The sequence below is a fragment of the Opisthocomus hoazin genome, chromosome 6 (assembly GCF_030867145.1).
Source record: "Opisthocomus hoazin isolate bOpiHoa1 chromosome 6, bOpiHoa1.hap1, whole genome shotgun sequence".
NCBI classification, from domain to species: domain Eukaryota; kingdom Metazoa; phylum Chordata; class Aves; order Opisthocomiformes; family Opisthocomidae; genus Opisthocomus; species Opisthocomus hoazin.
Window position 1 is genome coordinate 61,534,170 of NC_134419.1, and position 23,515 is coordinate 61,557,684.

At 40.8% G+C, this 23,515-nt stretch overlaps 2 protein-coding genes across 6 annotated transcripts in view; both read left to right on the forward strand.

Moving 5' to 3' along the window:
* The window catches only part of TBC1D12 (TBC1 domain family member 12), a 48,128-nt gene extending 42,894 nt beyond the window's left edge, over window positions 1-5,234 (forward strand). For all 5 annotated transcript variants that reach the window (XM_075423427.1, XM_075423428.1, XM_075423430.1 and 2 more), the window contains 4 exons: window positions 730-858; window positions 1,180-1,289; window positions 3,048-3,306; window positions 3,539-5,234. In XM_075423427.1, the coding sequence (XP_075279542.1) occupies window positions 730-858; window positions 1,180-1,289; window positions 3,048-3,306; window positions 3,539-3,607 (567 nt within the window). In that variant the 3' untranslated portion in view covers window positions 3,608-5,234. The remainder of the gene's footprint in view (window positions 1-729; window positions 859-1,179; window positions 1,290-3,047; window positions 3,307-3,538) is intronic.
* Window positions 5,235-5,416: 182 nt separating this feature from the next.
* Window positions 5,417-23,008, forward strand: NOC3L (NOC3 like DNA replication regulator). The gene is made up of 22 exons (XM_075423440.1): window positions 5,417-5,482; window positions 6,302-6,506; window positions 6,926-7,052; window positions 9,322-9,479; window positions 9,591-9,647; window positions 10,643-10,773; window positions 11,387-11,548; window positions 12,310-12,403; window positions 12,612-12,787; window positions 13,005-13,133; window positions 13,620-13,751; window positions 14,119-14,199; window positions 14,779-14,879; window positions 15,347-15,419; window positions 15,497-15,560; window positions 15,647-15,718; window positions 16,704-16,885; window positions 17,111-17,239; window positions 17,861-17,958; window positions 19,619-19,703; window positions 19,927-20,782; window positions 22,921-23,008. Exons 1-21 carry the CDS (start codon window positions 5,474-5,476, stop codon window positions 20,056-20,058), a joined length of 2,397 nt encoding a protein of 798 aa, XP_075279555.1. The 5' UTR covers window positions 5,417-5,473; the 3' UTR covers window positions 20,059-20,782; window positions 22,921-23,008.
* The last annotated feature ends 507 nt before the right edge of the window (window positions 23,009-23,515 follow it).

A 23,515-nucleotide genomic window follows, 5' to 3' on the forward strand; every position in this document is an offset into this window, starting at 1 on the left:
TTTGATGCATATCAATGCTTTTTCCCCCTGTTTGGTTAAAATACTGAGTGCATGTTTTTAAATTAGGAGCAGGCAGCATAAATGCCTAGAAACAGCACAGTAATCATCAATTGGAGTTGAAATTGGTAACATTTTTTAATACTATGAGTATTCAGATCATCAGTTAACAACTACAAGAATAACGGTCTTCACTTTTATTGCAGGCTGAAGTGTTTTTGAGAGAGTAATCGTGGAAAAATGTAAACTTGCATTGTAGCTAACCACTTAAAAGTAATTTTGTGCATGTGAACAAATACCGTTGTATTGACTGTTCTGAAACAGAATTTTGTCTCAATTCCAGCATATCTGTCTGGGTCTAAACTGTCCCATATGTGAGGTTTTTCTCTATGTTGGCTTTTCCCATAGCTTAACAATGAACTTACAGCCAGTTTTGGCTCTTATGAGCTCTGTGTCCAGGCTCTGTGGTTTTAACTTTCTTGCATTCCAAGTCCCAAGCACTTGTGCTCATGAGACCTCCCAGAACTTCCTGAAGAAACACTCTTATGTCTTGCTGAAATGAAATTGCTTGCATGCATAAAAATTTTTGATCCGTATTGTTTCTGTTCATCTGGAAATGTTATGCAATGGTATGTGATGTATTGCAGACTGTAAATGTTTGCATTTCCAAAGATGTAAGATGTACTGAACATACTCACCTATATTTGCCCGATGCTTTTCCCACTTTTGAAGGTACAAGGGATGTCCTTCATTGCTGCTGTGCTCATTCTCAATCTGGAAGAGGCAGATGCTTTCATTGCCTTTGCTAACCTTCTAAATAAGCCATGCCAGCTGGCCTTTTTCCGTGTGGATCACAGCATGGTATGCACAGAGTTTTCTGGTTTTGAACCATAATGTTCTTTTGACTTGAAGCATAGTTGATTTACTGATGACTTCCTTTTGACCTGTTGAATAATGGACAACTTTAACCTGTGGTTACAAAACTGAGAATACCAGGTACTAATCCGTAAAATGCATCCTAGTGTTTTGATTTTTTCCTCTAGAAACACTTACTGTTTGTACTTACCCTAAGAAGTCATATTGTGCTATGTTGACGTCCTCAGTTCTTGGTGGGGTTTGTGTAACTTCACAACTAAACATTATTTTGATGACTGCTCATGAGGTGCTTTACTGTCTCTACAGATGCTGAAATACTTTGCAGCCTTTGAAGTATTCTTTGAAGAAAATCTTCCCAAATTGTTTCTTCATTTCAAATCATACAGTCTTAGTCCAGACATATATTTGATAGACTGGTGAGTTCAAAGAACGTAGCAAATATAACCTTACAACTGCTGGAACGTTTTCCATTTTGCTGTGGGTTTTTCAACGATAGAAATACAGCATAAAAGAAGCATTCAGTAGATGTTTGTGTACCTCAGCTTCCTAAGTCTTGTGAAATCGTGGTGAACTGTTTTGTGGAACCACAGTTCTTCTGGCAGAATTCAAATTTTATGAACTGGGATTAGAAGTGACATCTATTCAGACAGAAAAGCAGACACACAGGAGTCCTGTGTGTCTCATTTTCTTGTTGCTGCAGGTAAGAGTCAACTGTGTGTAACATAAGTAGGGGAGAGGAGACTACTACGCCATAGTCGTCTTTATGACTTGATCGCAAGTGACTTGATGAAATGAACATCATCAGCTACTGAAGAAAGTACGGATATAGGAATCTAGACTTCAAAACAGGAGGAGAATGAAATTTAGGATCTGGTTTGGGAAGAGATAAACTTGGAAATACAGTGAACAGTTTGAAGTAATGAATGTTCTAAAGCAGAGAGTACCAAACCATATTATGTTTCTGCAATGGAAGGCAGTAATACAAGCATCCTTGAAGTATGTGTAGTGCTGCCAAATACAGAATATCTGTTCAGAAGTGTGTGTGTGGATAAGGATGTGCTTCATATAGGGCTATTATATGGGTTAGACATTTCTAAGAATAAATTGAATTGGGTAGAATCAAATAATATAAAAACGTCATGTCATCTGAGTGCTTGGGAATCAAGAACTTTGGCTCTAAGATGCAGCTGATGAGTAAGCAGTAAGTCCCAGCAGGAGCAGGTTATACAACAGCAGCGTTGAATCAGGAGCTCACTGCAGTCCTGAGAGTTCAGGCAGATTGCGAGGGGTACATATGTTGAGGAAATAGTGCTGCTGTACAAGTACTAGAATATGCTGCTTCCAGTCACCTGTGAGAAACGAAGACTGTTATTCCTGCATGTGTTCCAAAGACGGCCTTGAAATAGAGAGCACTCCCCTTACAAAAGGAGAGTAGAAGAGGTTGTGGTAGTCTGCAGTAAGGAGCATTCTGAGCTTCCTGAACCACTTCCCAGTAGGAAACAGAGAACGCTGTGCTTTGTATCAAAGGAACCACTACAAATATATGGTACACACAGCAGACTGAACTCTCTGCCCATGTGTAATGAATATTTTTTTAAAAATAAGCTTGCAATAAGAGATGGAATTGGACTCTTCCCATTAAGAACAGAACAGTGATTGTCTTTAAATTTTGTTGTTTTTTAACATGAACAGAAATTTTAAAATGTGTCATGGAAATGTAGTTGCTGAATTCTCGTTAGTACATTAAAGGGATATAGCCTTCTATTGAGATGATTTGTGCTTTAGATTTAGTTTAGAAAGCAAATCATGAATAGATCTGTTAAACTGTATGCCTTAAAGAATGGGAAGGGTTAAGTTCTTATTTGTATATTACACCCTGTTGGAGTGTAAAGATATTTGTAACTACTCTAGCCAGAGCTTCCTAAAGGCGGTGGCTTTCAGATGGAGGATTTCCTGTACTTGTAGCATGAAAAGAGATAGGTTTCAGAGTAGGAGTTCTGACTTTAAAAACTTGAAACTTGTGGATCTTTGAAATATGGAAAAAATAAGAAAATACGAAATAATTTGTCATCTGCTTACTCTCAGTTAATGTAACTGAGATTTAGAAGGGGTTGTATTTTCACCTTTCTGACACAGGTTAAAGTTATAACTGTGCCTTTGTTTCTCAATTGTAGGATTTTTACACTCTACAGCAAGTCATTACCACTTGATCTGGCCTGTCGTGTCTGGGACGTTTTCTGTAGAGATGGAGAAGAATTTTTGTTTAGGACAGGGTTAGGAATCCTTCGGTTATATGAAGATATTCTCCTACAGATGGACTTTATTCATATAGCACAGTTTCTAACAAAACTTCCAGAAGACATTACATCGGAAAAGCTTTTTAGTTGTATTGCAGCTATTCAGATGCAAAATAGTAACAAAAAATGGGCACAGGTGAGTTTCTTGGGTACATATATATGTCTCAACACAGACATGTCAGCATGAGAGTATATGGGGCACTTTTCTTAACAACTGCTTTATGCTGCATGTCTGACTTCTGAGGTGATTCCTTTCTAGTATCTCATTCTAGAAATTAATCTCCATGCTAATATTGTGGTGGTTAATATAGATTTTTTTTTTTATAATACTGGCTTTTTTCTATTCATTAAATAATTTACTTTCCCAGGTGTTTGCCTCACTGATGAAGGACAACAAAGAAGGGGACAAGAACCATAGCCCAGCACTGAAAAGCTAATCATCGTAATGTTGAGGTCAGTTGAAAACGTGGAAAACCACTTGATGACAAAGGAGTTTTCACATCGCTTCTATGTGGAAAAGCACTACAGAAAATGTGAACGTGAGATGGAAAACCGACACAGTTCTCAGTGGAGTAATGAACTGATGAATCTTCACCCTTTTGCCAGTATTAGCTTTTGTCATGGGAAGATTTGTTTTCACACAGAATACTAAAACCTCTGAAACTGAGAAGCGGGAGAGTTCATATTTAACACTTTAAAAGAATCAGCTCAATGCAATAAACATTTGTAATAACTTCTGTTGGTACTTAAAAAAAAAAATTTTGAGGCATAACTTTTTTTACAAATACCACAAAGGCACTTTTTTGGGGGGGGGGGAGGATGAGGGAAGTGCTAAATCTTAATGTCCCAAAACTGCTATCCAAACCAAATGCTTTGGTACAAATATTACCTCCAAAATTAACCATTTGAAAGTACTGAGGACCAAATAATGTTGTTTGGTATGTTTATGTGCAAGATGGTTAAAATTTGGGAAGGGATATTGTCTTATTTACTTGTGGTGAGTTGTTTTTTTTTTTAAGTTGCAGCTTCATTCTTCAGTCTGGGCAAATGTAATTAACTCAGGAACTGTGGAAGTATTGTGCCCAAACCTGTTAGAGCAAAAAATCCTCTGAATTTTAAACAGTGGTAAGATCAGGGCTGTTATTTTTAGAGTGCACAGCTTTCCAAGCGAGTGCTGTTAAGCATTTGTTTTGGTGTATTGGTTGTGCAGCTTATTAAAAATGGAGCGGATATTTTGTGAAGGGGTTTTGCCACCAGAAGTTTTATTTTTGTTGAGCCATTTCCAACTAAGAAATACTTGTATGTAATGGTGAACACTAGGAACCGTCAAAGCTAGCTGCAGACTTCGTGCTGCCAAAGGCGCGGCCACTTTTAACACTTCAGAATTATGCAGACATAGAATTGTTTTTGAAACTCTCTTTTTTTTTAGTGTGCAATACTGAAATCCAAAAAGCATCTGGTTTAGTGATACTTAGTTCTTCAACATCTTTTAACTGTGAGACATAAGGTCACGTTGTACGTGTTACTGCAGGTATTTTCAAACATTTCCTATGCTTGAAGATGCTGTGCAACGACTTGTGATGGTAGGGGATGGAAATTTGAAATGGGTAGCACTGCAGGTGAGGACACGTGCACTCTCTTGGTCCATTTTTGCTAATATTTAATGTAAATAAACTCCTTACATGTAGGTTTTTGTAACTGGTCCCTCTGTGGAAATCAAGTCAAAACATTACCATTGCGTACTTCCAAGGGCAGGAGGCTTCCAGCTGTCTGGTGTTTAAAAGCAGAGTCTACATAATTGGGGTAAAGATTTTAGTGTGGTGTAACTTACGTTGCTATCTGGTTTAAAAACTACATATATACTACTTGTAACATTACAATTTGAAATTTAAATGTCAGATTTTTCTTATGTATTCACTACTTTAATTGGATCCAATTTGTCTTATATTTTTGTGTTATCTTGTACAGTTTTCTTACTTTTCAACTATAAATCTGTATATAGCTGTAAATAGAAGGATCGAGCATTCCGAGACCACTCCTAACAGCTCTGTAAATAAAACTGAGAGCAGAGGCGCGCTGTTGGCTCTCTTCCCTCGCGCCGTCACGGCCCCGCCCCTCTCCCCTTTACCCGCCCCGGCCGCTCCGCCTTCGCCTACCAGAGGGTGGATGGGACGCACGCCCCTCTGTCCCCGCCCGTCGCTGCCAGGGGGCGCTGCGGCCCCGCGGACTGGTCGGGTCGGCCCCGCCCCCAGCCGGCGCTTCCGCTGCCCGCGCCGGGGCAGCACGCGCGCGGGGCCGCCGCCATGAAGCCGGTAGGGCGCGGGGAGGGGGGGTGGAAGCGGTGCCCGCGCCTGCCGCTGCGCCGTGCGGGGCGCGCCGGCCTGGGCTGAGGGGGCGGGGGCGGCCCTCGCGCCTCCGCCGTGGGCTCCTCGGGGGGAGGCCGCTGCCCTGTGCTGGCCCCGCCTCCCCTCGGGCCCAGCCGGGTTGCACGGGGCCGCTGGCGGCGGCGGAAGGCCGAGCCGCGGGGGCTGTGTTGCGGACCGCACCGATCCGCGCCCCTGGGCTCTCCCCGAGCCCTCCTCCTCCTCCCGGCCGCCGTGGCTGCCCCGGGACCCGTGGCGTTCGGGGCCTCGCAGCGGGCAGCCTTGTCCGTGCCGCGCAGCGGGGGGGCGGGAGGGAGCCGGAGGTCGGCGGGGGGCCGGGGGCTGCCGGGACACCTGCCTGAGGTTGAGCCTTGCGCCGGGCCCTCCCGGCCGGGCGGGGCGGGGTGCTGGGGACGGGCAGCGTCGTGAGGGGAGCAGACAGAGTGCCCGGGAGCACGCGGGCAGAGAACTGTCCCTTGACGGTGTGTTTGCCGTACTTTGAGCGTTCACGTGTTTAAAAGCGATGGACCTAGGGTTTAACAAAAAAGTTGCCAAAGGATAGTTCTGTAAAACGTTCTTTGCAGGTTTCCCTTTTCAAAAATGTAGCACAGTTGGGGAAGTGTGGAGCTAACTGATGGTGCTGCTTGGAAGAAACACATTCCTCAGCCCTGACAGAAGCCTGAACTCAAGGAGATCTGAAACAGCGAAATAAATTTCATAAAGGCTATGAACGTGTCAGTTACTTGCATTTTTCTGTTTATTTCCTAGAGAAAAAACACCAAACGAGTTCCCAGCTTTCGCAAGTTACTGAGAACTAGTAAAATAAAACTTGAGAACAAATTAAAGAATAAACAGTACAAGCAGCAGAGTGCTGCTAGGAAGTACCGAAAAGAACAAAAGAAGCTAAGGGAGGCTGTCAGAGATGCTGTCTCTAGAAAACCTTTTCCACTGGAAGAATGCAAGAAAAAAGTTGGTAAGTGTTTGCTCAGTGTTGTTTTGCTAAGCGAAAAGGTGTGAGGGTTACTAAATACCCTGCTGCTTTGGGCTGTGGAATTATGTATCAAGAAAGCAACATTTCATTTTCTGTGTACAAATAATTGCTGTTTTTGTTTAAAGGAAAGGAAGGGAGAGTTATGAAAAATACAAAGTGTGGGCATTCTGGCAACAAGATCTGACAATTGGAGATGGTAGAAATGTGTTTGTCCTTATCATTATGGGATGCCGCAATAAAAGGGCCATTTTCTGGGATAACACAAAACACATGCATTAAGGTTGATCAGTTCAAGGTTGAAGTACGGTGTAAAATGGTTGCAGAAGTGTGGGCAGGGTTGGATTTTCAAGTTTGAATATACATACAGGATCTTAATTTGTACACGTCATCTTCTGAAATAGCTGAAAAATGGGAAGAACAAGAGGAAGAAGGTGCTCTTCCACTGGACATGATGGATGAAGATGACTTAAAATTAATGGAGGATTTGGCTCAAAAAGCATCCTTTTTAACCAGAGATCTTTCTTCTAAGTGAGTGTTGTTTTGATGTCTGCTTTTTGTACTAATTCAGCTTTGGTGGTTAATACGTAATTAGTATGTAATGCAATACACATATCAGGAGGTCACTTTCAGTCTGGTGTTTCTTTGCAGTTCCAGTTTAGTGTTTCCTTTGCCTGTCAGTACATGCAGTATTAATGTGTTGATGTGTATCAGCACGTTCACGTGCTCTGCCAGACCTTCGGGATGCTGTCTCTGCACAGTGTTCCCTCCCATGAGGTCCCTGGCTCTAAGATGAGTAGCATTCCTCAGACTGAAAGAAATGCTTTAATCCGTGTAGAGAGTCTTCTCTTGTGTCTAGAGCATTCAGGACATGCCCTGGACTTTGGGCCACTATGCTTGCTTTCACGTTGCATTGCAGATTGCTTTAAAAAAAAAGGGGTTCTGGAAGCCATGTCTGTAAATACATGCAACACCAAAACATTCATACAAAAAATTTGTTACCAGTTTTCTGAAGCAAGGTGGTAGGTAGAGTTCACAATGAAATACACAGAAGGATAGTTGCTCTTTTACCTGTTATTACTAGCTTTTAGCTCATTCCATAATGTTCCCTTAAACTGGAGAATTTGTCTTTTTAATCTGCTTTACTCTGATCAGCTATAATAATTTGTAAGAACTTGTCAAATATTACCTCACTTACAAATTACATGTTCATATTAGCACAGACTAACTACTAATGTTGTTGTATACTTATGTGCAGGTTAGGAATATATCCTGCGAAAGCGTGGTACACCATGCTGCGTTATTTCTCTTATCCTTGGAGGGTGGGGTATGACACAGGCATTCCCAGTGAGCAGTGTACACAAGTCGTAGTAGTAGTGGTAGAAGTTAACATGGAGTAGGAATAAGTGAAAATGTGCACGGACCCACTCATTATCGCCTCGTGGTTAGGTGTCGCCTGGGAAGTCAAGGCAGGGTAGGGGAAAGCGAGGCTGTGGGACAGGATATCTTAAGGAAGACACTGGACTATTTGCCTGGTGAGAGGGTCCTGGTCTTGCTTGCTTGCTGATGAAGACCTTCATGGCAGGACTGCTCAGGGTTGTTTTTAGTGAGCCTCAGCCATGCCAGGGCACCTGCTCATGGCGTGAGGTAGGCAGGTAAAGCAACACGCTGGCCTAGGCGAGAGACAGGCTGTGCTGAGATCTGAGTAGTTTCTATTTTTCATCTTTGTATTTTATTTATTCTTCTCCAAAATTTTTAATGCTTAAAGGCTGAAATCATGTTTCCAAGTGATGTTTGCCTTTACAAGCTTCATCTGGTTTGTTCCCTGTTGCCTTGCTTTGAAGGGTCCCTGAGTCCCTTACCACCACATGAATGGGAGCAGTGCCATCTCAAAACCCATCAGCCAATACTAGGGTTTCTGGATGTCTGGTATGACCCAGAATTTCCCTTATTGTCACTGCAGCTGTATTTTCTTCATGCTCAACAGATAAATCACAGACGTGTAGAATTCCTGTGCTTGTTAAGTAGGATTTGGGTACACAGGAAAGGTTTGATCTGCATAGGCAGAGCAAGGCTGAGGCTGGTGCAGTGTCCTTTTGATACATCCATAGGGTGACTGTGTGTGCAGGGAATCTGGGTAAACTCTGGGATATAAAATTACTTCTCATCAGGTGATTTTTATGTTCTGAATCCTAGCAGTCTCGGAGCCCAGAGCTTTCGGAGTCCTTCACACATCCATAGTTGAAACTCTGCCCCTTACAAGAGCAAAAGCAGTGTTCCTGTTATAAGACAAACCGTGTGGCTTCAACAGTGTGATTCTTTATCCCTAGCTTTTAGTTTTTTAGTAAGATGAACAGATAACACACGTCATAGTGTGCCTGTATTATAAGCGATTAAACCAGTTATTTTTTTTGTAAATTCAAAATCAGTGCAAGCATTTTGCATGTGCGTGTGTGTTTACACTTATATTCCAACGCATCAAAATACACAAAATTGTCTGACCTGCCAGATCAACTAAATCTCATTTTGCCTTTGCTCATTTCACATTTAGTTTCCTATAAAAAGGAGATGGGAAGCACCGTATTGTCCTGAATTCAAAGATCCTGTACAGATCCACGTTGGCATTGTTTTATTGAGAGTTGACTGGTGCTGTCGATTGTGAACACACTCAAACATTCCACTTAATAAGATCAGCCATTATTTATTTTTCTAAGTGCGGACACTTAATCCAGCTAGTATACTGTCATAAATGGTTCATGTCTAGATGGTTAATTCATTTAGTTTGCCTTGTATTTTTCAGTGAACCTGTTCATGTCAAAAAACGAAAACATGAAAGTGTGATTGAGAAATATGAGAAGGTGCCAAGACGCACACAGACTGAGCCAGAAAAGGAACTCATCCATCTGCTCCCCATCAAAGACAAGGGTGGCATTATACCCCAAACTATAGAAAAGCCAGGTAAGACACAGATTCCAGAATTGGCATAGTAGCCAGGATGTATATAATTTATTTTTTTACAATTCCACAGTGTTTATTACGTGCTTGACATTCGACATTATGTTTTTGCAGTTCTCAATGTTGCACAGGATGAAGAAGAGGATACAGAAGAAATGGAGGAAGCAGAGGGTAATAAAACATCACGTTTGCTTCATGTTGTTTTGTTAGGGTTTTTTTTCCAAATCTGAAGAGCACTTTGCTGTTCCCTAAGAAAGTTTGTAATTGAAGTGTATTTCTGTGTTGCCCCCAAAGCATAACAGTGATTCAGAGCTTGCTTTCTTACCTGTTAGGATCCCAGGAGCAGGGGAACAGCTGGCTTCAGAATCTCTTTCTTTAAAATTATTTTGGTTTTCACCTGGAACTGATGTTTGCATGAAGTTCCTTGTGTCAATTATGTCATCTTTGCTAGTGAGAAGGGAAATCTTGGTCTTCTTAAGGATTATATGCTGTGGTTCTTGCTTGATGACTCCGAGATCATTTTGAAATGCAGTTCAGGGCACAGATTTTTGTAGGCTTTTGAGTGCCTGTCTTTGAAATTTTTTACTTAAAACATGAGAATACTAGGAAGTTCAGATTCCAATTTGCAGTTTGCTGTCCAGTTAAGAGTCATACACAAATAGCAGTTACAGTTGTAACCCTGCTAATTCCGTGTCATTATTCTCTAAAGATAATCTGAAATTGAGAAGGGCGTGCTGGCGGCAGAGTAATCCTCAGAAAAAGCAAATAAAACAATTGTATTTTTAAAAGAAGAAGTGAATGGTGAATAATTGGCTTCAAATGGCAGAACACTGCAGTTTCCTGGTACAGTTGGGGTCATACATGGAGGTTATATGTTGCTACTGTACTCAGAGAGTACCATTTGCAGATCAAAGAACATTTGGTCTGTTTCTTTTTGCAAGAGTGAGGTTTTGGAGTGGAGGAAAAATTAATTTCTGAGTTAATATAAGCTATAACAAGGTCATTCTTAAAACTGCTTTTGCTGTGGCATTGCGTGTGTTACTCTTGTGTGGGGTTATCACAGTGCACATCTGAAATGCAGTGTCTGGAACTGTAGTTTGTGATGTGGTATTTGTTAAGTGGCTTCCATAGTGACCTTCCTTTCTAACTCTCACACCTCGTGCCAGACTTTAATGAAGAAGTCCTGCCTGTTCTCACTCCTGAGGAAATGGCTGCTCAAAGGAGACAAAAGCTGCAGGAAAGGAAGGCGCACATAGCTGCCTTAGCATCGGCCATTCTCTCTGAGCCAGACAACAATGTAGGTAGCATTTACTTAACATGCATGCATGTGTGTCTGTGTTGTGCAGTAAGTCAATAAATAAAGGTCTGAAGTGACCAAACAATAGCAAAAGCACAAAAGTACATGAGTAGAAAAAGGTCAGCATTGTATGGCTTCTCAGGGAGGGGCAAGCAGTGAATCGGCTGCTACAAAGGATTTGAATCAGGTGAAGATCCAGGTGACTGTGTGTGTGCCCCTCTGGCGTAATTTGTCCCTCTGAATACTTGTGGTGTTAGGAATAATACTGTCTGTGATATGTCCTGTCGAAACTACCTTGGTCCTTAAGCATGACGTTTTTTAAGCTCAGGGTTGTATCTGATAGTTCGCAATGCTTCAGGACATGTAATTTTCTGTAATTCTGTGCAAGTTCACAATAGCAGGCTAGTTTGAACACTCCCAAGATAAAATTTGTATTGAGGCTGTTTATGCAGTGCTAAATAGAGTCTGAAGAACTGCGGAGTTAATTTTTTTCTCTTTCTAGGATTTAAAATTGAGGCACTTATAGGTAGACTTTTGCTGAAATCTACACTGTGCTTGTACATTGGTTTGTAGGTGGTCTTCAGCTGACTTGTCTGCCTCTTTTCTTAATCAGATTAAAAAGTTGAAGGAGCTGCGTGCCATGCTGATGGAACAGGATCCTAACGTGGCTGTGATTGTTCGGAAGCTGGTCATGGTTTCTTTGATGGAGATATTCAAAGATATTGCACCTTCTTACAAAATTCGGCCTCTGACTGAAGTAGAAAAGGCTACCAAGGTGAAATAAGAGATTTCTTTATAGAGTATTGTGAGTAGTTCAGATTTTTTTAAGTTACTCGAAATACTAATGCTGGTTTGTTTAATATGAAATTATAGTTTTAAGCAGAGGGTGATAAATACACAAGCACTTGTGGAAATTGTGGAACCGTGACACTTTCACGGGTAGAGGTCTTTGTTTTGAACCTTTAATTCGTATGTACTTCCTTCAATAAGTAGGTGACAGACTGGTGGTAATGGAGAGAAAAAATAATGTATGAAAGTAGTTATACCAAACCCGGGTGACTCTCTTCATAAACCTTGGAATAAGATGGTGTTTTGTGTCACACTGAAGGGAACTAGAAAGAAAGCGAATTGTGCAACATTGTCACCTAGCTGGCACAGATTTCTTTGAAATGTGTTCAGTCATTTGCTGAACAAATGCAAGTAACTTGTTTCCTGGAGCTTGTTTTTAATCAATTCTTTAGAACATTTCTTGAACGTAAGTAGTGCAGTTTAGAGTCATGGCTTTAAAATAACGTCTCGTTACAAATTTAACTTCAGTCTATATAAATGAAATAGGCACAGTTGGAAAAGGTCCTCTGAGCACAAGAACATGTGTAGAAATATGTAGAAATAGTTTATTTTTAGTACATTTCTAGGAATGTCTGTCTAGAAGAAAAAAATACTTAGATATTGGTTAGATATTTGTTTTAAAACTTCCCTCGGGTAATTTCAGGATTTAGCTCTCCAAGTAAAATTTCTTTTGTATTCTGCTTACAGGTTAAAAAAGAAACTCGGAAGTTGAGAGAATTTGAAGAAGGCCTTGTGAGCCAGTATAAATTTTACTTGGAAAATCTGGAGCAAACAATTAAAGGTACAGTCAACACTTCGCATTGTTTGTAGTAAATGCAAAATTGTTTGCAGCATCACAATTAACTTCCTCTGATTGAATGCTGCCTGCAATCGTAGAAATAGTACTTGAAGGAATTATGCAGGAGAATGCCTGCACTAACTAAAAATGTAAATATTAGAAGCTCCTCTACATTCTGAACATTAATGACTAAAAATAATATTCCATGCAGATTGGAAACAAAGGAAGTTGAAGAAAAGCAATGTCATCTCATTAAAAGCATATAAAAGTCTAGCAGAGATTGCAGTGAAGTGTCTGTGTGAGCTGTTTGTGGCCTTACCCCACTTTAACTTCCACAATAACATCATTGTTCTCGTTGTTCCACTCATGAATGATGCATCAAAAATGGTAAGTGGTTTTCTGATTAGGGAAAGAGTTCTTGTTTTGCATGAAAAATAATCTGCTTCTGAGCTTTATTCCACAATATCCAGATCTTGTGGCCATATCTTTTTGCTATTTTACAGGCTGTGTCCACTTTCTAATTAGTAAATACCATCGGTATTATCAGTTAGCTGTTGTCGTGGACTTGGCTCTACAGAAGGATTTGTTTGACTTCACTTTTCAGATTTCTGAACTGTGCGTTGAGGCAGTTAAGAAGCTCTTTAAACAAGACAAGTTGGGCTATGCTTCACTCGGTGTAGTTAAGGTCATTTCCGGCCTTGTGAGGGGCAGAAATTACGATGTCAGACCTGAGGTAAGAGTCTTTCTGTTGTACTACACAATTTTTTTCTGTCAGTAGTTTACAAAAAAAAAAATCTGAAAGTTAAGGTTAGTGCAGCTGCTGACTGCAGACAAGCAGAATTTCCTCACTCTGTCAGAACACAGGCAGCTTAGGAATGGGCTGAGCCAGAAGGTAAGGGAGAGAGATAAGGGCTAGGGGAAGGAGACTGGGAGGAGGAGATGAGATCCTGATGGAGACATGGGTTAAGTCAGGCAGGGAGACTTGAAATGAGAGAGGCAAATGGAAGAATGGATAGAATTGGACAGTGCTGCGGAAGGAACTGGGAGCAGAGACGAGAGATACAGGTGTGAAGGAATGGGAGGAGAGTAAACAGAAGAAACTTTGACCGACAAAGCCCATTAGCTGGAATGGAATTCAGGATTTCTTACCCTCCATTCCTCTGCTGTGGATCAGCTTTCATTGATTTTTTTTTTTTTTTTTTTTTTTATTTTACAATAGGTGTTAAAAGTATTTCTTCACTTAAGAATTAAGGAAGTAGAATTACAAAAGGATTCTGAAGACATCGCACCAAAGAAGAAGTTCATGACTTACAAAGAGAAAAGAAAAAATCTTTCAAGAATGCAAAGAAAGGTATGACGTGTGCTTTCTCATGCTCGACTTCAGTGACTTTGTGTAGAAATTTGTTCTAGCAATGATTGCACTTCTATTGCCAATGTTAACTCTTGGCATCAGTGATCAGTGTTTATGTTGTACTTGAACATTTATGATCTACAGGGAATTTAATTATCTTCTTAATTTTTTTCTCTTTCTGGTGTTGATTGGTTGTTTCTGATAGGAAGGAATTTATCTTAAGTTGGTTGTCAAGTAGCATCACACAGTGACTTTAGCAACTCACCAAATGTGGAAGATTTGTTCTCTGGGTGTCTTTGGAACCTGGATATCCAGGCTGGTTGGAAACTTTTAATCTGTTGTCTTAAAATTAACTGTATGTTTTCAGTGGAAGAAAGCAGAAGAGAAACTAGAACGAGAACTCTTGGAAGTGGAAGCATCAGAAAGTAAAGAAAAGAAACTGAAGCTGGTAAGTAATTTAGGGATTATTTTCCTTTCTTTGCAAAGTAGCAGCTCCTAAGCTTTTTGTAACCAAGTTCTCCCCTCCATCTCAACCTGTCAGCATTCCACACCATTAGATAATGTTGGCAGCTTGCAAACATTTTGCCTGTGCCAGAGGCGCAGGTTTTAGTAAACCAAGCCCTCTCAGTTTACCCAAGAAAGCCAACTTAGCTGTTCAGGTTTCCTTCTATTCTCTGCACAAGAAGGTGTTTGAATCCCTTGACAGATGTCCTCCAGGTGCCCTGCTTGGTATGACACTATGTAATGGCTGCTGCCAGCCTCTCGGAGTGGCCTCAGGCAAAGGAGGAGTGTGACCAGCATGGACTGAGGGGAAGAGAGGCTGTTTAGTTTGGGGAGGGTGAGGGGACAGAGCGGGTGCCAGGAGAGCAGCACTTCAGCTTTTCAGCATAAGAAGAGCAGAGATGGCAGTGCCAGGGCTGGTTTGGAAGGCACAGGACAGAGAGGAGCATTTTAAATTGAGTTCTAAGTGGAGCAGAAATGTCTGTTTTCCATGCTTAAGTAATTTATTTTGTTTTCTTTCCTTCAGCACACAGAGACCTTGAATATTGTATTTGTAACATACTTTAGAATCTTGAAGAAAGCTCAGAAGTCTCCGCTTTTGCCAGCTGTGCTAGAAGGTCTTGCAAAGTAAGAACTGAGGCCACTTTCTTTTGTGTGTGTTGGAAAAGGCATAAAGCACTGAAGGGATTTTTGACTTTGAAAGGGATTTATAAGCAGTGAGAGAAGACTGTCCCTGAAAAATTTGTTGAAGTTATTGTGTTTATTTGCTGAAGTTTTCACCTACTTCTAAAAATATTTCAATGGGATGTGAAATGTCCTATGATAGAATTGATGTGATGCAAACCCAGCAGGGTGTGTTGCAATTCCATTATTTTGTCTGATTACTTCCTGAAGAACACTGAGCATGTCTCTAGTGCTACAGGGAAGCTGTGATTAGCAGCTGGGGACTAAATCGTCCATCTGTGTGGAGATACCATGTTCAGCATTTGATTTAGCTCTGCTTTTAAGGTGGGGATTCTGGTGATTCAAAATACTTTGAACTGACTTTGCAGATAATGTCTGTAGCTTAAAAATAAAAATCCCTTTGATTCAAGGTTTGCTCATCTCATAAACGTGGAATTTTTTGATGACCTGTTGGTTGTCCTTCATTCTCTCATTGCATCTGGGGTAAGTTGAGCTTGCTTTTATTACAGTTTTCTTAAAATTATGTTCTTTTGGGTACTTAATCAGTTTTGTATTCTTAGGGTTTAAGCTATCGTGAGAGTCTTCATTGCATTCTCAGTGCTTTTCATATACTCTCTGGTCAAGGTAAGAGATCTTTAAAACAGACTTTTGTTTAATATTATCTGATAACTTAATGGAGTAAATGTATTTATTTGGGATTATGTTAATAGGTGATGTTCTTAACATTGATCCGATGAAATTCTACACACATCTGTACAAGACACTGTTCAGCCTACATGCAGGTAACTCCAGATTCTTATTTTCAGTGTTTACCTAGATAATGTTTATTCTGCTTATTTGGTATCATAGCCCTAATATGGTGTTAATAAACTACAGTTGTTTTAAGACATCTGAGTTCTGAAAAGAGTAGTGTCTGTTTTAATCTACTTTTTTATTGAGTTGCTCATTACACTACCGCAATAGAAATACTAGAAGTATTATTGCAATACATGGTAACAGGTTCTAATCATGTCACTCACTTCATTAGGGAATGCTGAGCGTGTGATCTTGGATAAGCATTTATCCTGTCCTCAGTTTATGTTTTTTGATTTCCTTATAAATGTTTCTTTCAGTGGCAATTTAAAAATTCTCTGTTTTTTCTCTAATTCTCTAATAGAGAAAAATCTCTAATGTTTCTAATATAATTTTTAAAATAATTTCAATTTAAATTCTGTTTTCTAAAATCTTCTGGTTTATAGTTCTGATTTTTTAAATTCTTGACGTTCTAATTTTCTAATCTAAAATTTCTAATAGTTCTGAGAAGCTGAATAGTTTATAAAAAAAGATACAAAGTTTGAAATTAGCATAATTTGAATTAACTTCATAAATTTGTATTCACTAAGGAGGAAACATTGAGAAAACACATTCTACAGTTCTGGATGGGTAAAAGACTAAATCTTTGCACCATTTAACAATTTATAAAAGGTGGTAGAGTGAACGCACTTAGGGTTAAAACACTAACCTCTTCTAATGTATAGACGTTTCTGATGGAACAAGTATTTTCTTAGAAAGGAGCACAGAAACAATGATACATTTTTTCTGTTCAAAGCTGGACTATTTTTACCAAAAAAGGATGGATGCTTATGTGTGTATCACATTGGTGCTGTGTCTGAACCTCTTAGCTTTCATGCTGTTTTTCAGGTTCCAGTCTACAGTCAGTAGCAGAGTATTTAGCTGTATGTTCCTCAAAATGCTTATTTACTCTTTGTATGAAATTCTGCTTTTGAGGTGGTACCAATGATGATATAGGGATTGTGCTCCAGTGCCTGGATGTCATGTTTGCCAAGCGGAGAAAGCAAGTTTCCCAGCAACGAGCTCTTGCTTTCCTGAAGCGACTTTCCACGCTTGCTCTTCATGTGCTTCCAAACTCCAGTGTTGGAATCTTGGCAACAAACAGGGTATTCATGCAAGTAAGTTTTACTTGTTGGAATTTTTAACTTACTGGTTAAGGGTTTTTGAATTTTTTGACAGATTGATTTTATGCAAAATATTTTGAAGCATCTTAAGCAAGAATGATGAAAATAGAGTATCCTTAAATGCTGCTGAGTAACATGGAATGAATCCTGATCTTAACTTAACCATGTTATAATTGGATGTGTAATATAAGCAACTCAGTCCTATTTTTTGTGTTGTAGATATTCCCAAAGATGGACCTCTTACTGGACAACGACTCTCAGGGCAGTGGAGTTTACCTCCCCGAACTAGATGAACCAGAGCATTGCAACGCTCAGAACACAGCTCTGTGGGAGCTGCATTTACTGCAGGTTAGTGAGTAGCTGGGTGATTTGGGAAGCAAAAGTCAGCAGTATATAGCTGCTGAATGTTTATGTGCTTCACACAGGGGGTTTCAGGCTTATCAATCAAATCTACCCCACATGAGCCTGTTCCATGCAAAGAGGAAGAGCAGCACAGGTGTATAGGGAAGGAGTGAGTCAAAACGGGAGGTTGCACATCCCCTATGATAGTACCGCGCTGGGTCTTACTGCTGGTTGCCTCATAAGACTCCTTTAGAGTCTTAAGTTCCCTTGCAGTCCAGCCCTTCTCAGGAGCAACTGACACCTTGCCTTGACCTGTTATTCCAGCCAGGGTTTAGAGTTAGGGGCTTGGGGAGGGCTTCCTCTGCCCTTTCTCCTGCCTTCTGCGAGTAGGAGTTAGATTAACTGTGGAGAGCCATGCTCACAGAGCGACGTGCTAGTGAGTAAACGTATGACTGGGTGTTCTCATTCACTTAACCCCAGAAACTGACTGATTTTGGGGTGCTTAGTTTCTCTAAAACAAAAGCAGAACCTTCCATCTTACTGAAATAGAAATAAATGCAAGAATCAATAGATAAATATAGCGTCTCTTATCTGTCAGTGACTGCCTTCTTTCGTCCTCTCTTTCAGAGGCACTATCATCCAACGGTGCAGAAATTTGCATCTCACCTTATTGCGGGAGCTCCAACTGAAGGCTCGGGAGCTCTTTCACTTGATTTGAGCCAAAGGTGAGTTACCAAAGAGTTCTGTTTTTAAAAATAGTGCCCTGAAAAGTAGCTGTTGCTCATACTTTATTAAAGGAATCCCTAAAAATAATTATCCATAAAATTAAAGATTCTGTTCTGTAAGCTGACTTTCTTTGTTCTTTTGCCAGTACGGAATGTTGGCTGCCTTTTTATTTTTTTCTTTCGAGGCTTTATGCCAGGCTGTGACAAGAGCAAAAATCTCAAAGTGCAGTGTGCTTTCTTCCTATGGAGCAAAATATCTGCGTTTCCTCAGTAGCAGCCCTGATCTGAATATGGATCAGGATCACTGGACCGTGGCTGTGTAAACTGGAAAGCAAGTTGCTGCATAATGTCCATAGTATGTTAAAACATACGAACAGCCATCCTGGTTCAGAAGAAGGATCTAATGCTGCATTCTGTCTTCGGCAGTGGCCCGAAGCAGATGCCTCAGAAGAGTAAAAACAGGGCAAGCGCGTAAGACTAATGCTCTGCGCAATGTCCTGGCCTCCGACTGGTTTCAGCCTGGTGGGTTTCAGGAACCTGATACCATTTTCTGTTGAGTGCCTCTTCATGGAATTCTTTTCAGAGCTGTTCAGTGTCCCTTGAGCCAAAGCACGCATTTTGCAGATGCACCATTGTTTGGTAAGGGTTCCATGAGCCCACAGCTCCTTCCATTAAGACCGACCTTTTTTTGTTTTGAACCTGGTGCCAGCATGCATCATTGAACAGCCCCTGGTTCTTGCTCTGGGAGGTGAAATGAACAGTCTGCTCTAATACACTCCTGCGCCTCGCACGCCTCTGTAGACCTCTGTCATACTGTCCCACCGATCATCGTCTCTTCTGGCTGAAGGGATCCGGCCCCGACAGGAGCTGTTCCATACTTCCCATCATCTGTCTGTCATTACAACCGTATTTTTTTTTTTGAAGTGACAGTGGTCAGTTCAGAGCCTGTTGGTTTTATGTGACATTGAGATTGCTTTTGCTGTATGGTTGGGGGTTTTTTCCCACTAAATTTCATTTGCCCTTTTACTGACCATCTCATGCAGTCTGTCTGCAGTTCTTCACAGGTAGCTCATTCTTGCCACTGCAAGTAACTTGGTACTCTCCAGCTCATCTTGAGTGTCTTGAAAAGCACAGGTCCTGGCACAGGCCTTGTGGAAATCCATAGTTTCTTCCTACCTTTGCAAAAAGATCATAGACTCGTGTCCTCTGTTTCCTCTCTTTTAACCAGTTCTCTTCCCATGTGATGGTCTGCCCTGTTCTCCCATGGCTGCTTCGTTTTCATAAAACCCTGTAGTAAGGAACTGTTGGAAATTCAGGCAGATTGTATCAGCTAGGTAACCTTTATCCACATGTTTTGTATTTTTTCAAATACGTACAGGGCAAGCAGTGACTGCTTGGAGCGCAGGCAAGCCAACAGAACTGTTTTCTTGTCTCCTATTTCTTCTTCTGTTGCCCAGCTGAGTATTTAGACACATTTTGCTTTTATGTGTAGTTCCCCAGCTGTTGGCTTCTGATCTTTTCCAGGAACTCTGAGGAGTTCTCTTAAAGTGTGGTGGCGGGTGTGAAAGGTGTGTGTGGGAGAAGCCGTTCGTGGTTTGGGGATGTGTTATTTGGAAAGGTACCTGTTGCCATTTTTCTTCCCCTGTGTTTTTTGCTCTAGGCCTGCTACAGAACTGTTTGAGGCATACAGTATGAGTGGAATGACCTTTAATCCTCCCGTTGCATCAGGAACACCCAGAAGAAAGGTACCATCTTATTGCTCTGTGTCATTTTTTAAACATATGATACACCACCATAATCTGTGTCCGCTGGCTCACCAGGCAGGCCAGGTGGACGAGAGCTGCCTGTTCCATAGGTCTGCTCTAGATGGCCGGGGGCATGGGGAGAAACAGGACTGCTCATTTAAGCTATGCGTGGAAAACACGTACTGGCCTTGTTGAGTAATGCAACTAATTTTGTAATTTTCAGGATACATTCTCAAAAATGGATTCATTTATAGATGAAGAGCTAAACAAACAGCTTCAACAACACATCACTGAGACTGTTGTTCACAGTCCCTTGGATTTTGCTAAACACCTGAAGGAATCATCCTCGTCGTAAATGTATCTGTCGATCATGTTCAGTTGGCTTCTTAATTATGGGGAAAGATTGGCTGAAAGAAATTTCCACTCATCATTAAAAGAATTCAAGCAGGCTTTTGTTTGAATATAGAAACACACAAAAAATGTAACAGCAGTTTTTCACAGTGTTACAAGGCCTCTCCACTTAACCACTAAGCCCATGTTCTCAGGGCTTGGGAATGACAATGAACAGTCACATTGGTAATTTAAAAAGATACAAACCCCGGTCATTTAAAACCTGTTTGCAACCATGCATTATAGTATTTTTGTTTATGTATTTTCTAATTTTTATAACAGAACAGACATATGTGTTTCTGAGAAATCACAGGGTTGTGTTGCTAAATTAATAAATATTTTGGAAATTGTAATATAATATTGACTTTGATGTTTAAGATACCTAGAGATTTGGAGTATGTATTGCAGTTTTTGTTTTTCTTCTGACGTCTCCGAACTGTCCCCCCTCCACTGGGGGGGAGGGGTGAGCGAGCGGCTGCCTAGTGCTTGGCTGCCGGCTGGCGGGTTAAACCATGACGCTGATCTTGAAATGATGTTGCATTTGGTGGGGGGTTTTTTGCCTCTGATGACTCTTGGTATTGGCAAATTGAGACTACTGAATTTCAGTTCTGAACTATCCTCATGATTGAATGCTCTACCACGATGTCGTCAGTAAACCACTGCTATCAAGAATACTGGACAAATTCAAGGTAAGAATTTGAATTTTTAAAAATTTTTTTCCCCCAAATATTAGTTATTGCCTGATTGTTTTAGAATCCATTTTCAGCTGCCTGTTGGCTTTGCAAACAGTAAGTAAAATACACAGGGGAGTGTGGTGGGCTGTCCCTGGCTGGCAGCTCCTACGCTTTGTAGCGTTTAGTCTATGGTGTGGTAATGATGGATGTTGCAAGTTTTGCAAAGCTTTTGTTCAAGTCGCTTAACCTCCTTACAATAATCAGAAAGTATTTCTTTTTCTCCAAGGTATTAGTCCTTTATCCTGATTTACAGTTCTTAGATAGTTTTATAAGTGATTTATTTTTATCTTAATATATGTTTTTAGTATTACTCGGACTAGTTCACCAAATTTCAAGTAGTTAAACATAAATTCACAAACATTCTTGGAATAGACATCTATTAATGGATTAGAAAATAGATATTTTAGTATGTAGATTACAAAACTGCCTACATAATACTCGTGGTAATACATGTGTTTCTGTCTGTTTAGGCTGCCATTCCCATAGCGTTGGAGTAGTTCTTTTTAGTTGCAAATACGGATGTGATTTAAATTCTGAAACATTCCAGGGGGCCATTTGCCAATTTGCCAGTACTGTGTCAGTTCAGGCAGGCAGAAGCAAAGAGTCAACATCTTAAACCATTTATTTTTTTTGCAACACATACAAATACAAGTTTATTCTTCAAGTTAGTGGAGAGAAAATCCAGGTGGAAAAGTCACTTTTAAAATTGCTCATTGTACATAGTTTCCAGTCAATATAAAGACTGGCACATAGTGATGCTGCATTGTCAGAATACTTTGATGTGCTTTGAGAGGCAGAGGAAGACAACTGTACAACTAGGCCATTCTGAAATATCCTATACATGTACTGAGGCAAAATCTATTTACTACTATTTATTTTTGCATTCAATTTGCTAACTCCGCCAAATGTCTGTCATTATTGAAGTTACAAAATAGTTATCATCACAGACAGGAGAAAAATGCCACCATTGTTCCACGTAGTGGGCTACCCTAGAAGTAAACTGAGTTTTATAGTGGAATAGTAAGAGCCAGAGATAAAAAACCAAGTGAAGCACTCAGAGAGCTAGAGCAGAACAGACGGCTCAGTTTCAGAAGCTGCAGACTCAGCCTCTCACGACGCAAGGAAAATGTAAGGAATTGGTAGAAAAGTAACAGTGGTTTAAAAATCGTATAAAATAAAGGTCTTCTGTAGTTTTGCCACCAGGCAACAGAGCGTGAGATTTCCACCTGTAAACTGCTCAGCGTGAGGCCTGCTGCTGCTCGGAGACTGCAGGTTTCTGGATGTTGATTGTTTACATTCCTTTCTTTCAAACTTTATCCTGGAAGCAGCTTTCCGTAAATGGTCTGTAATGTAAAAATGAATGTATTTTCCTAATTGATGTCCGTGCCCAGCCAAATCACAGAAAGGGGCAAAGTTATTTTGTCAGTCTTGTCATAGGAATGCGTGGACAGGCATTCCTGTAGGAATGCAAGCTGTAGCTAAGCAGAATAAACTTTCCTATTAGAATAATAACTCAGCACATGAAAAATGTTTAACTGGGCTTTCACAAAAGTTAACAAAAACCCCTGTGTCATGCTTCAAGTGGTGGCGTATTTTCGTTATTGGGTGACTTGGCACCAACAGAAAGGGCACAGGATACTGTGTTCCTTTCCAGCTCCACCCCAAAATGTACCACATGTCACCAACAAAAGTTTGCTCGGATGTTTATGAATACCTAAACTGGAAATGAAGTGATGTGTGTACACTAATGAAAATACTGGCACAGTGTAATTAGCCTTACACAATTCCAGATGTCTACATGCCTATAAAGTTGGGGTTTTTAATAGAAAGCCAAGTATTTTGCTGTTCTCTTTCACTGTGACAAATAGCAGCAAAAGCAGATTTAGACTTTGATTGATGAGCAAGTTATTTGTATTAATAAACTATTCCCACAGCTAGAAAATTGCTGTATTAGCAGAAATAGTACAAAACTACTGTTTTTAAATGGCCACTAGCCTTAAGGCCTGGCGTTAGCCCTGCGCTACACAATGTGACGAGGCTGCTGGTGTCGCTGGGTTTCCCAAGGGCTTTTTCTTTTTGAATCTGTGTGACAGAAAGCCACTTGTGGAGGATGACGTTCTGTGTTGACTCTAACGAATTAGCAAGCACGTCTTCCAGACTACTCCAATACTACAGGAGATGATGTTACGAATTTTATTTTCAGTGTTGCTGAGTATAACAACAACAACGAAAAAGCGCCAAACAGGTAAGGGCAGACTCTATAGGAAGGTTCATATTGTTTCTAAAACGCCATAGAAACACCAAAACAAAAGTTCTTAGCAATGTGAAACTGCTGCTGTGTTAAAATAACAGACAGACTGAAACTAACATAAAAAAATTTAAAAGTTGCCTTAGCTGAATTGCGCAGTGGTTTGCTGTATTTCCCAGTAATTCCAAAACACTGCATCTAAGCTCTGGGCAAGCCGTCCCTGGTGACGCTTTGCTCCGTACCAGCCCTGCGCCAGACGACCCCGTCCTTCCTGGCCTTGGCCTTGGCCCTGCGTGAGCCAGGCAGCGCGGCGCGACGCCGGGGTTTGGAACCGGCTCGGCGTGCGGAGTTGCAAAATGCTGCGGTGCTGCATCAGCGCTGAGGTACGCGGCGGGAAGTGCACGGCCGCGGGGGGCTACGCCATGGGGACTGGGACTGCT